Source organism: Puma concolor, chromosome A1, assembly GCF_028749965.1.
Source record: "Puma concolor isolate L17-30 chromosome A1, mPumCon1.1.hap2, whole genome shotgun sequence".
In the NCBI taxonomy this organism is placed as follows: domain Eukaryota; kingdom Metazoa; phylum Chordata; class Mammalia; order Carnivora; family Felidae; genus Puma; species Puma concolor.
Window position 1 is genome coordinate 139,828,235 of NC_141667.1, and position 13,620 is coordinate 139,841,854.

Below are 13,620 nucleotides of genomic sequence, written 5' to 3' on the forward strand. Positions count from 1 at the left end.
CCCCAGGCTGAGGGGTATCAGAGAAGTCCTGCCAAGATGGGAGGTTTAGATAAGATCCGGAGTCTCGTCACAAAATACAAAAATGTCTAGGAATCAACCAAAATCATTCCTCGTATCAGAACCAGGAAGCTCTCAAACTGAATAAAAAAGACAATCGATAGATGCCAACACTGAGAAGACAAAGATGTTGGATAATGACTTGTAAGGCAGCCAAGATAAAAATATTTCAAAGAGTAGGGGCACCTGGGTGGCTCAGTCGGTTGGGCGGCTGACTTCGGCTCAGGTCACGATCTCGCGGTCTGTGAGTTCGAGCCCTGCGTCGGGCTCTGTGCTGACAGCTCAGAGCCTGGAGCCTGTTTCAGATTCTGTGTCTCCCTCTCTCTCTGACCTTCCGTCATTCATGCTCTGTCTCTCTCTCTCTCTCAAAAATGAATAAACGTTAAAAAATAATAAAAAAAAAGAAAAAATATTTCAATGAGTAATTATGAACACGTTTGAAACAAAAGAAACAGTACAAAAACTCAACAAAGACATATAGGGGGTCAGCAAAGAAATAAAAGCTATATAAAGCACAATCAGTGGGAATTTTAAACCTGAAAAATACAATAATCAAAATAAAAAGCTCAGTGGACAGGTTCAATAGCAGAATGGAAAGAACAGAGGAAAAAGTCAGCAAATGGAAAGACAGAACAACAGAAATGATCTTATCTGACCCACGCAGAGAAAAAAGTCTGAAAAAAAAAATCCAGAAGAAGACCCAAGTCTCCGTGGGACTACAGCACAAAACACCCCATGTATCCCCACGATCACAGTCCTAGAAGGAGAGGAGAAAGCAGGGAGGAGAGAAACAAACTCCAAACAGGAAAAACCCAAAGCAATACACACCAAGGCACACAATGAAGCTTCTGAAAACTAACGACAAAGATAAAATCTTGAAAAAAGACATCTTAAAACCTCATCTCACATACAAGTGGAAAACACTAATATGACAGTGGATTTTATCATTAACTATAGAAGCCAGAAGGAAGTGGTACAGTATTTTCCAAGTGGAAAAAAACAAAACAGGGACCGTCAACGCAGAATCCTAGATCTAGAGTGGTCTAGAGTGATGAGATGTGAAACATCCTAAAATCCTTGTTGTGCTCAGGAGGAGACTAAAGAGAACAGGTAACTATGACAAGAATAGATGCAAACTAACAGAGGAAGGAAAATGAAAAGAGAAAAAGGGGGTTGGGGGCAGGGGAAATCTGCCACCAATCCAAACGTGGGCAACAAAAGCAAAAGCTCATAAAAAAAAGGGACCAAGAGAGAAAGGATGGATGTTTGAACTAAGCTCAATCATAGGAGTGAGCAATCCTTGAAACGTAAGTGGAAAATTTGAACACACCTTTTTTTTGCAGATCAAAAAGCCACGTTTGACTGAAGAGCACACTTAACCAGCTTCATTTGATTATATATAGCTCAGTGCATTCAAGAATTAGAGAAGACGCGTTTTCAAGCACATGATGTCAATTTTAATAAATGTTTCATGCACTAGAGGAAGAGTTAAAAATATAATACTCTGGTCCACCAGACTACTGGCCCAAGGGAACACTGTACTATATTGTACATGTTCAAAAAACAAATGAGGGGCAGGCTAGTCAGGTAATCGGGTCCTCTGACTATAGCATTCTGCAAGTGCTTTTTGACAAACTCCACACCAGCTATGGACTGTTTTCTCTAAATGAACTTTTCTTTAAGGCATTTCTTTCTGGCTGAGATTATCCTTAGTCTTGATTTCTATGGGTCACTTGGATCTCTAGCTCCCAACACCCACTGCAGAGTTAACTGTTGTTCCCTCCTTATGAATAAGATGAAAACATAAACTGCTGTTGTTCTTCAGTAAATGACATGAGATGCGTGTCCCTTTCTCAGAAACATAAATCTCACATTACTGCAACAAGTGACACATGAGAAATACGCATGAAAAGTCTTTGTCTAAGCCCGGCCAGCTTGCGATTTCACGCTGCTACTGAAGAACGGAGAGGGACCCGCCCATTCGACCAGTCTCAGATAAGAAAATGAGGCCAGGGCAGAACCTCAACCTTGCCCACTGTTTGTTTTTCTTTTCTGGAAGAGTATGGATCTTTATTTCTGACATACTGAAATTTTGCCAGCTGTGTCCGAGCCCTGGAGGACTTCTATGGTTCTCTGGGTTCTGCCCTCGGGGCACCTGGTCTATGTAAAGGCTCACAGCCTCCAGCCGGGGAAAATGTTCAACTATTTTTCCTTTGATTATTTCCTCCCCTACTTTTGTATTTTCCCCTCTTCCTTCTTTCTGGGACTCTGCAACGTTAGACCTGGTTAGGCCCTCTATGTGTCTTGTCTTTCATTGCAGAGTAGGTGTACCTGTACTTTATGGAACAATTTCACAACCAGAGAGAAGCTATGGAACTTTTCCAGTTGGAAGACACAACAAATCCTAAGAATTCTTTTTTTCTTTTTTACTTTTTTTAATGTTTATTCATTTTTGAGAGAGAGAGAGGGAGAGACAGAGCATGAACAGTGAGGGGCAGAGAGAGAGGGAGACAGAATCTGAAGCAGGTTCCAGGCTCTTGACACGGGGCTCGAACTCACAAACCACGAGATCATGACCTGAGAGGAAGTTGGATGCTTAACCGACTGAGCCACCCAGCTGCCCGTGTAGGATTCTAAATAATCAAGTTATAGATTTTAAAAATTCCCAGTCTATCAATCTATCAAGGGAGATGGGGGTAGGTAGGTAAATAAATTGCGAAAGTTTATGATTATAAGGACATTTCTTTTACAATTATTAATATAGCCTTAAGTAAAACTATGTCAAGGCTGAAAAATGAGAAACTCTACAATGCAGCTTGAAAAGAGCCTCCTGAGAGTTAAGAAACTAACATTTCAGGCCATCTCATTAACTAATAAATTCCAGGAAGTGAGGCAGGTTTTGTAACCATACTACACCTCAGTTTCTCCACCTCTAAAATAAAAGAGCAGTGTGGGCCACCTCAGGGAATGGTGTTGCACTCACCCATGGTCCAGAATGTACTGGTTGATCTCTGGACAAGTGTTTTCTGTGGCCCTCTCAAAGGCTAATCTGCCTGTTCTTCGGGTGGGAAAGTGAGGCCAGACAGACAATCATGAACGTAAATGAAGGGCAGGAGGCAGGTTGGACTAGGTAACGTCTAAGGTCACAGTGAGCTTTAGATGCTCTGACTTGGGCTATAATACTCTCTCAGGTTTATGGGCCAGAAAAGGGCCAGTTCATGAAAAGACTGGCCTACTCCTTTTTTTTTTATAAGTTTATTTAATTATTCTGAAAAAAAGAGAGACAGAGCGAACAAGCAAGCACAAGGCGGGGAGGGGCAGACAGAGAGGGAGAGAGAGGATCCCAAGCAGGCTCTGCACAGTCAACACAGAGCCTGACATGGGGCTCAAACTCATGAACCGTAAGATCATGGAGGCTGTCTTACTCCTCAAGAGGCTTACATACCACAAGTTATCCCAAAATGATGCATAACCCAGGGTTTTCATTTCACTTGGGACAGATAAAGCATTCCCACTCATCTTTCCAAGTTCCACCTAGCTCCCACTGCCCACAAAGACAATCAGGTAGAAAAGGGAGAAGAGAAGGCTCCCTGCAACTCCTTGGAGACTGAAGTGACAAGAAAACGAATATTACACTCACAACAGGAACCAAGCCCTTTTGGTCCCTCAACCACATCTTTCAAGCCCCATTTCTGAGAATAGAAAATTCCAAGCCCAATTTGAGAGTCACTGTAAACTCCTCTCGGTGCCAGATGATTTTATCTGCATATTTATATTCAAAGTACAAACAACTTAAAATGTTTACACTAAGTAGTAATGGAAGTCATGTGTCAAAGACAATGGGAGGAAAAAGAGGAAAGCGTTCTTCACAACGAAAGCTTGAAGATATACAATATCCGTGGAAAATCTGGCTTATGAGTAAGAATGCACTGTTTACCTATTCCATTTAATTACAGAGAACATGACTTTCTACCCTTTGCATACACAATGTCTAAAGTCTCGTGTTTTGGTTTTTTGCTTTGGTTTTGCTCTGCAATGCTGCCAGAAGCTTGGGAACGCTCACAGCTCCATGTACAGAGTCCCAGGGAACACAGCCACACATGTTCCTGTCCTTTGTGGTCCCCCTTTCATTTAATCTCCCACTTTCAGGGAGAGGCAGTGAAAACTGCCATGCCCAAAGGAAGAGAACAAAAACAGTCAAGACAGCCCTCCTCAGATGATCGCAAGGTCTCCAGCATGTCAACTCTCCTTGGAGAACACCATCAAGACCGAGAAAACTATGCAAGGCCACCAAGAGGCTCTTGGCATCTCTCTAGTGGGAGAGAGTCATCTGAAGCGTGCAGTGACAGCGCATCCTCCCCTTGTAACCAAGAGCGACTCAGGCACAACCACCCAGAAAAACTCTGTCGTGGAAACTGGGTCCTGGCTTCCCAGAGCCTCCAGCTACCTGCCTGCACAGAACCCACCCTAAGATTAAAGCTTACAGGGGTTACAAGGTATTATTCATAAAAAGGAGAGTAACAGCCGCTGTTTCTGTGATGTAACATGTCTCAGATGGATAGCTCATCACGGCGAATCCATAACCCTCAGGTGAGGTCCAGCTCTGCTCTTCCTTATCTTCCCAGCTATGCTCACCTGGGTCATTCCCATGCATCTGCCTGTCAATTGTTCAGTGTCCTGGCTGAACACCCGACCTGTGCCATCCCTGCACCTGCCCTGTGTGGTTCTCTTCGGATTAATGACTACATGAAATATTCATCTGAGGCCTTTAGCCTTTTATATTTAAAAACAGAGAGAAGTTGACACTGCTCTATCTTTTCTTTTGCTTTTCCTGTCACTTAGGACAAGCGTTGTTCTTTCTTCCCTCAATAGTTCCACTTGCTCCTCTCAGCTGCAGAAAAGAGCCTCCTATCGCATTCTTTCACAAGCACACATTCTAATTTTCAAAGAAGCCGACACTTCATCAGAGGCAATTAATTTTTATGCACTTGTTCTCAACTTGAGTCCATATATGGACTGGCCAGGCCCAACAAAAATTCAGTTTTTCTCTGTCTTCAAAACCCAAAACTAAAGGCTAGGAATGCCATGAGAAAGCAATAAATCTTGGAAAGAAAACAAAAAGCAAAAAGTAATTCACAGAGCTGAATTAAAACATGGATAGATTTGCTTTACATCAGTTTTTACCTTTATACTAAATTTTCACCTCCTCGATCCAGAGAACCAATTACAAATACAACTTCATTAAAGCTAAAAGGACAACATATTTTTAATTTTAAACTTTCTTTATTTTAATCTAGAATGTTTGACTGTTGATAGATTTTGCATCTCACCCAGAAGTTCTGACAAAAAAAAATATCGAGACATAAATTTATTTAAACTGCATTTTATTGACTGAGGATCTAAACACATCTTACCTGTAAATATGTTTCCAAACCTTGTCGTCGTTGCTCCAAGACTTTTGGGACCCAGTTCCTAACATGTTTAGAAGGGATTTCTGGAGTTTTTATACATTTCTTAAGCTATAAAGATAGAAACAAACAAAAAAACAGAAAAATGTCTCAATTATAAAGACATTATTTGAGGGGGAAAGGCAGTAAAAGAAAATGAGCCACAACTATCTCCAATAAAAAAGATACAAGAAAGTATAATTACAGTGAAATTTCGGTAACAAATTCTTTACTTGGCTTTCCTAAGTGTTTAGGTTTCGGGATAAGCGTTTTATTGTTTTGGTAGATTTTGCTATGCTTGTATATCACTGAGTATTTCAGACTGGATTACTTTTTTCCAAAAAATTTAAAGCTCAGTAAATGCATTATAATGGAGGTAAAGACATTTATAATCTTTTTAAATTTATTTTTTAACGTTTATTCATTTTTGAGAAACAGAGAGCACAAGCAGGGGAATGGCAGAGAAAGGGGAGACAGAACCTGAAGTAGGCTTCAGGGTCTCAGCTGTCAGCACAGAACCCGATGTGCGGCTTGAACTCACAATGCGAGATGGTGACCTGTGCTCAAGTCGGACACCCAACCGTCTGAGCCACCCAGGCACCCCTATAATTTTCAAAATCAATTAATATAATGAACTTTTGCTCAGAAGAAGTAAAGTCTTTCTACATATTATTTCACATAAAAAAGCAAAATAAAATGCAATGTTTCTAACTATCTCGCTGGAAATGACACGTAAACTAGACCAAACTACTTGGAGAGTTTCTCAAAAGGTCCACAATAGAATGAACTTAAGTTTTTTAAAACAGAGAGACTAATCCTTCCAATGCTCCTAAGATTTAGGTCCAAATTCTGTTCATGAAAAATCACGGTTCTCAGCTAAGCCTTTCTGGGCAGCAGTTTTAAGGGACAACATATATAAAGAAAAATTCTACTGGAACCTGAGTTAGCACTGCCTGTGGGAGACTCATCCTATGACATCAACATCCTAACCTGTGAAGGTCACCTTACATGGCCAGGTACTTTGCACAGGGGTCTTAAAATGGAACAATTCTCCTCGACTATCCAGGTGGGCTCACTGAAATAATAAGATGCCCGATGAGAAGGAAGCAGGAGGCTCCGATTCAGAGAGAGCCTGGAGGATGCCACGTGGCTGGCTTCATTGACAGAGGGAGGGTGGAGAGCCCAGGGGACCTCAAGAAGCTAGAAGGAAAGGGAATGGATGTGCCCCTCCAGCCTGGGGATGCCTTGATTTTAGCCCAGGGAAACTCATTGTGGACTTCTGACCACAAGAAGAATAAGAAAATAAATATCTGTTGTCTTAAGCCCTCAGTTGGTGCTAACATGTTAGAGCAGCAATATGAAACCAACACACGGACTCAAATGGAATGAAGTTTAATGTTCTAATTAAAAATTTGGAAACCCTGCTGAGACTGTGTAGCGGGAAGCCAGACCTGGTGTTGGAAGTAAGAATATACAGATTAAAGGGGCACCTGGGTGGCTCACTTGGTTAGGCGTCTGACTCTTGATTTTGACTCAATCATGATCTCACACTCTGTGAGAGCGAGCCTTGCATCGGGCTCTGAGCTGACAGCGCGGAGGCTGCTTGGGATTCTCCGGCTCCCTCTCTCTCTCTGCTCCTTTCCAATTCTCACACACACTCTCGCCCTTGCTCTTTTGTTTTCTCTTGCTCGCTAAGATATAAATGAGTAATTAACAATAAAAAAAAGAAAAAAAAATGTGCAGATTATGACCTGCTGAGTAAGGGCATACGTCCTGAACACCTGAGCTCCCACTTTGGGGAAATGGACCCTATGGGCTTGCTGTGAATGAAGGCAAGGTTTCACTACACCCGTGGAGAGGAAAGAGAGTCAGAAGACTTGTCAGAGACCCCAGAAGCGGGGGAGGGGTGGCAGGTCAGGAACAAGCAGGAGACAAGACAGCAGGGTGACAAGCACCTATCACTGATCACTTTCAGCTGGTCAGGACTGAGGTCACCAAATTTCCGAGGGCTTGACTCCAAATGGTTATTTTAAAAGGTGCCAGGAAAAAAAAAAATATAATAAAAAATAAAAGGTGCCAGGAAAGCCAAGTGGGAATGTATGGAGGGAATCCTGAACTCAGGTCCTTACCTAAATGTCCGGACTCTGGGTGTGAGCAGGGTTATCATACTGTAAAATGCCTAGACAGCAGCCTAGGAAATCACAATTGTCTTTCAAAGTTTCAAAAACTCAGATAAACAAGTTTTTCTCCTCACACATTGCTCCTTTTTAAAAAAAAATTTTTTTAATGTTTATTCGTTTTTTTGGGGGGGGGAGGGGCAGAGAGAGAGGAAGACACAGCATCCAAAGCAGGCTCCAGGTTCCGAGCTGTCAGCACAGAGCCTGTCATGGGGCTCGAACCCATCATCGAACTGTGAGATCATGACCTGAGCCAAAACTGACTCACCCAGGCACCCCCATATCATTTTAAATGGGAAGCTTAGTGAATGTCTTGAGCAAGGGCATGACTTAATATAAATTCACTTTAAGGAGGTCATGAGAGATTCCATAACCAGGCAGCACTATAATGGGGCTCTTTTTCCTGACAGAAACGCGAAGCACTCCTGGAGCGACAGCCGCTGTACTGTAACCAGAAGAGTGAAAGGCGCGTGCTAAAATAAAGACGGTAAAGCGGAAAGACCAGAAGGAACTTGGAATATGGATACTGCGGAATTGCAACATCAACTTGGAGCGTCTGCTTTTAGTTTTGTTGCAACGTGAGAATCTTCTCGCACCTGTTTAAGAAACCTAATCAAGTTCCTAGCATATCCAATGAAAAATACTCCTGGCACAAAGGAATCCATTGTTTAGTTTTGGTGATTCTAAGTCTCAGATGCCCCCGAGGCACTCACATAGAGATAAAATGTAGGCAGGGGGAAAGGAGTCTAGATCTAGGCGTCAGAATACTTTAAGTGGTACTGAGAACCATGAAACTAGATGACGTGACAGTGGGGTGTTTCTCTGTTGGCACACATGGGAAAAAACTGCTGTGATCGCAGAATCTGAAGACAGCTCCCAAGAAACCTGCCCCTTAGTGCATGTGTGCCTACATAATCCCCTCCCATGGGGTCATATGGGATCAGTGAATGTGGGCAGGACAGCCGTTCCTTTGATGAGGTTACCTTTTATGAGACCCGGTCCTAGCACACAGACTCATGGCTTTGCTATGTTCCAACCACATGGCATAGATGCTGAGAGCTACCCTTGGCCAAAAAATCAGCAAAAAAAAAAAAAAAATGACAGCAATAAACCTACTTTCACCTAAAGAAGCTTGGAAGAGGACCCTGAGCCCCAGATGGGACCAAAGCCTTGGCCACACCTGGATGCCCACCTGGTGAGACCCTAAGCAGAGAACCCAGTACACCTGTGCCTGGACTCGAGCTCCAGAGAAACTCCCAAATGATACAGTTGTCTTGTTTTAAGCTGCTGAGTGAGTGGCAGTTCCTTACACTGCAATGGGACATGGCTACAATGGCAGAGATCTCTGATTCTGAGAGGCAGGGCAGAGAAGCAGGCAGGCACTGAGCAGGGGGTGAAACCGCACCTACAGACAAGAAAGGGTTCCAAGAAGCGGGCACAGTCCGACAGTGAGTAAGGAGGGAGTAGGAAGGGATAGAGCAGAGCCTCCATTTTCAAGGAATTCTACCAAGAAAGGAGAGTAATGCAGGCAACATGGGAGGGAAGCAGGGAGGCAAAGTTAAGTTTTATTATGTTAAATGGGAAACACTAGCACATGTTCATTTATTTATGAGACTGATACAATACTGAGGAACAAGGGAGAGAGAAACCATTTATGATTGTATGGGAATAAATATATATCTCATCTCTACACCATTTGAGGTATTTCTCAAACAGAGACAAAGCCAAAAATGCTCAAGTATTCTGTGGTAATAAATTTATTTGGTTACAATTTAAACCTCAGGAAACTTCCTTTAAAACTGTTGAATCGTGGGGCGCCTGGGTGGCTCAGTCGGTGAAGCATCCGACTTCAGCTCAGGTCATGATCTCGCAGCTTGTGAGTTCGAGCCCCACGTCAGGCTTGGAACCTGCTTCGGATTCTGTGTCTCCCTCTCTCTCTGCCTTTTCCCTGCTTCAGATTCTGTGTCTCCCTCTCTCTCTGCCCTTTCCCTGCTCACTCTCTCTCAAGAATAAATAAACATTAAAAAAAAAAACTGTTGAATCGTGACATTTCTTACATTGTAAAATAGAAAATCAACACCATTATCTGTCTCTCCTTTTTTTTTTTTTTTTTTAAATCTTGAAGATAGAGTACTGAAAACACTTTTCCTTTTTATTTATGTCAGGAGTATGGAGGAGGCCGATCATCATAGCTGCGGGGATCTGTGACAGCGTTTGTAGGTGAGTAATGAATTGCTTTAGATGAGGAGAGACAAACCCAAGACAATATGTTTCCAGCAGGGCTCAGCTGCTCACAAGATAAATACTCCTCTGCCACTCCATGGGATGATTAACTGTTCTGGCCATGCTGCGTCCGGCCACACGGCCTTTCTGATCCACACGGATAGCCACCAGATTCCGTGATACTGAAGGCACAATCCCCTCTGCCTGGAGTCATCTTTTTATTTTTATTTTTTTAATTTTTAAAAGGTTTTTGTAAGTAATCTCTATGCCCAACGTGGGGCTCGAACTCACGACCCCAAGATCAAGAGTCGCACGCTCCAGCGAGTAAGCCAGCCAGGCACCCCTCCCTTTCTTCTTTATACCATCCAAAGAGTTTACTCAGACTTTCCTCCACACAGATGTCCCACGTACTCACTGGTGATAGTGCCAATCTTCCAGAGAAAGGAACACAGATACTTTCCCAAGCACCTAAACAAAGAGCTGGATATGTGACAAAAAGGTTAAGGAAAGAAGTGAGGAGCCTTTGGGGTAAAATTCAACCTTTCCCTCCACCTCGGTACCCGTCCGTCCTCAGGGTTCCCTCTAGAAGCACTACATGAGGCACTTTATTCCTGGTGTGACCCCATATGGCAGCTTCGGGTTCTTTTGAAACGTGTACTTCATTAATTTAAATATAAGAATGTACTATTTTATTCAAGCCAAAAGTAGGCAATAACAAGAATGAGGACAGTTAATTTCGTAACAAACCAGCACCGTATTTCCCTGAAACCTCTGGGCCAGAACGGAAAGTGAACAGCTGAGAAGGCATGTAAAATATGCTCCCCAGTTGGCCATGCAGGGCAGGACTTTCTCCGCACGCCCATGACCGTGGCCTGGGGAGGCAGAGCTGTTCTCAAGGACCACCATTTAAAGTGGTAACTTGCTTGTCTACAGGAGATGCAGGCAGGTGCCACTGGGGCACAGGGGAAACTCATACAAGCCTAAGGCTCTTCCCATCACCGCCGGGCCTCAACAGTAGGGAGGAATCCCCATAACTTTTTTTTTTTTAAAGATACGAGGCTAAGAGTGAACAGAGAGGAACAAAGTGGGGGCCCGCTTGGGTTGCAGTGTGGTGTGCGTGCTGGTCCCATCTGGGACTACACAGCTACAAACGAATTACTCGTGTAACCTGGGATGGAAATTACAGGGAACTCAACTCCCACAATCAAAATGAGAACTCCCACAATAAAAATGAGTTTTTTAGCCAAAACATTCCTCCAGTTAATTCATAAATATGCAGAATGTCCTCCAAACATCCCATTTGCCGACTACTTATTTAATGCCTAATACGTGCCCAACACTAATAGGCAGGGAGGAAGATATGAAAGATAAGATACGGTCCCGACATGTATAAAACCCCAAAAAAAGTGTCTTCTAGTTAGACAAGACTTAGAGACAAGTAAATTTTAATGATCTCTTACATGCTTTAAATTTAAGCAGAAACGTCTACTCTAAAGGAAGACGAGGAGGTGCCTGGCTGGCTCAGTCAGTACAGTATGTGACTCTCGATCTTGGGGTCATGAGTTTGAGCCCCACGTTGGGCATAGAGATTACTTTAAAAAAAATAAAATAAAATAAAGGAACAGCAATTCCAAGAACAAAGACCTGAGGGAATAAAAGAAACTCCCAGGAAAGAAGGAGAACGTGAAGTATTTCAGTTTGGTTTGAACAGATCAGAACACAGAGGGAAGGCCATTCAGCACGGCAAAGACAGACAGCGATCTTCTTACACGAGGGTGAGTGGGGAGACTAATTGGCTGCCACCGCTGTTTTCTCATGAGAAAGTGAGAAATAAGGTCAACTAGAAAAGGAGTTTGTGGCTGACAGACTAACGGTTCCCTCCTGCAAAAGATGTCCATGTCCTGACCCTTAGAACTTAAGACTGTGTCCCCTTACCTGGCCAAAGAATGGGCTTAAGTCAAGCATCTTGAGCTGGAGACATTATCCTGGGGTATGCAGGTACAGCCAATGGAATCTCAAAGGAGAGGCGGAAGTGTCATCATCAGAGAGGGTAGAGGCAGAGACAGCAGAGGTGATGATAGAAACAGAACCTGCAGTGACCGACCATACTGCTGGCTTTGGAGATGGGAGAGGCCACAAGCCACAGACTCTGAGCAGCTTCTGTAAGTGAGAAAAGGCGGGGAAACGATTCTCTCCCAGAGCCTCCCAGGGGGAACGCAGCCCCGCCGATGCATAATAAAAGCGTGTTGCTTTAAGCCACTACGTTTGTGATGACTAATCCTACCAGTAATTGGAAACTAATAGAGAGTTTAAGATAAGTGCTCGTGAGGGTCAATGTCCATGATACGGTTGACAACACCGACCCATTTCAATGCGTTTGCGCCACAGAATGATGAAAATGGTGCTTTAGGGAAACTGATCTGTAGCAGAGAAAGAATCAGAAGACAAGGATCAGAAATTGCTAAAGCAATACTTAGACAATTAGTAAGACTCTGGCTTGGGAGGGCAAAAGAGAAGAGGAAAATTAAATGGTGCACATGATAGAAATTTGGAAGACTGAATCAACGGGACTTGGTGATGCTCTGAACACAGGAGGTAAGAGAAACAGAGGTAAGACCCCTGAGGTTTCAAACCTTGTGGCTTCAGTGCACCTGATAGGCAGAGGGTGGGTGAGGAGGGTTGTCTAAGAGATGCCTCTAAAAATATAACCACACAATAGGAACTGTCAAACTTCAAGAGGCACTGAGATCACCTGGGATCCTGATTTAAAGGGCAGATAACTGGGGTGCCTGGGTGGCTCAGTCAGTTGAGCATCTGACTCTTGATTTTGGCTAGAGCCATGATCTCACGGTTCGTGAGCCCCACATGGGGCTCTGCACTGACAGCGGGGAGTCTGCTTGGGATTCTTTCTCTGCCTCTCTCTGCCCCTCCCTGACTCATGCTCTATCTGTCAAAATAAACAAACATTTTTAATAAACAAATAAATAAAAATAAAGGACGCATTACGGGGCTCCATCACGGAGATTCTAACTCAGCATGTCCCGGTAGTACACAGAATCTTCACGTCATTCAATACTGTTCTGTTACAGATGGTCTAAGGTGCACACTATGAAAAATACCAATCTAGAAAAGCTAAGAGAAAATGGAAGCAGATACTCATCACCACTCTGGAAGAAATGACTACTATTCAGAATCTGAGAGAGTGAAAAGTGACATAACAGATAACATACACATTTAAAGCTTTTGTAAATTAAATATCAGGGCCAAAAGGTCCTGTGTGAAAAGTACTTTCAGCAAATGGCTAAAATTTTATTAGCAGGCCACACAAACTAACGGGTAAAAATAAATCAGACTCTAGTAGATAGACCAGTCAAAAAAAAGGGAATACAACTTCTTTTTTTATTTTTATGTCTCTTTTTTTTTTGAGAGACAGACAGAGCACAAGCAGGAGAGGGGCAGAGAGAGGGAGACACAGAATCTAAAGCAGGTTCCAGGCTCTGAGCTGTCCGCACAGAGCCCGATGCAGGGCTCGAACCTAAGAATGGTGAGATCATGATCTGAGCTGAAGTCGGATGTTTAACCCCATTAAGCCACCCAGGCACCCAGGGAATACAACTTCTAAACAAACTTAAGACACACCAATGAAAACAGCAACAAGGCAACATACATTGTTTGCTAAAGTAAATAAATATAATTTTGGGGGATAATATTCAAAC

General features: G+C 43.1%; 1 protein-coding gene across 2 annotated transcripts in view; it reads right to left on the reverse strand.

Annotated features, from left to right (window-relative positions):
• The window catches only part of SNX24 (sorting nexin 24), a 159,211-nt gene that overhangs the window by 51,209 nt on the left and 94,382 nt on the right, over window positions 1-13,620 (reverse strand). The window contains exons 3-4 of one of the 2 annotated variants that reach the window (XM_086705447.1): window positions 11,840-12,064; window positions 5,473-5,576 (exon numbers count right to left, since the gene is read on the reverse strand). In XM_086705447.1, coding sequence (XP_086561573.1) covers window positions 11,885-12,064 — 180 coding nt within the window. In that variant the 3' untranslated portion in view covers window positions 5,473-5,576; window positions 11,840-11,884. Of the gene's footprint in view, window positions 1-5,471; window positions 5,577-11,839; window positions 12,065-13,620 lie in introns of those variants that run through there. The other variant, XM_086705440.1, reaches the window with a different exon arrangement.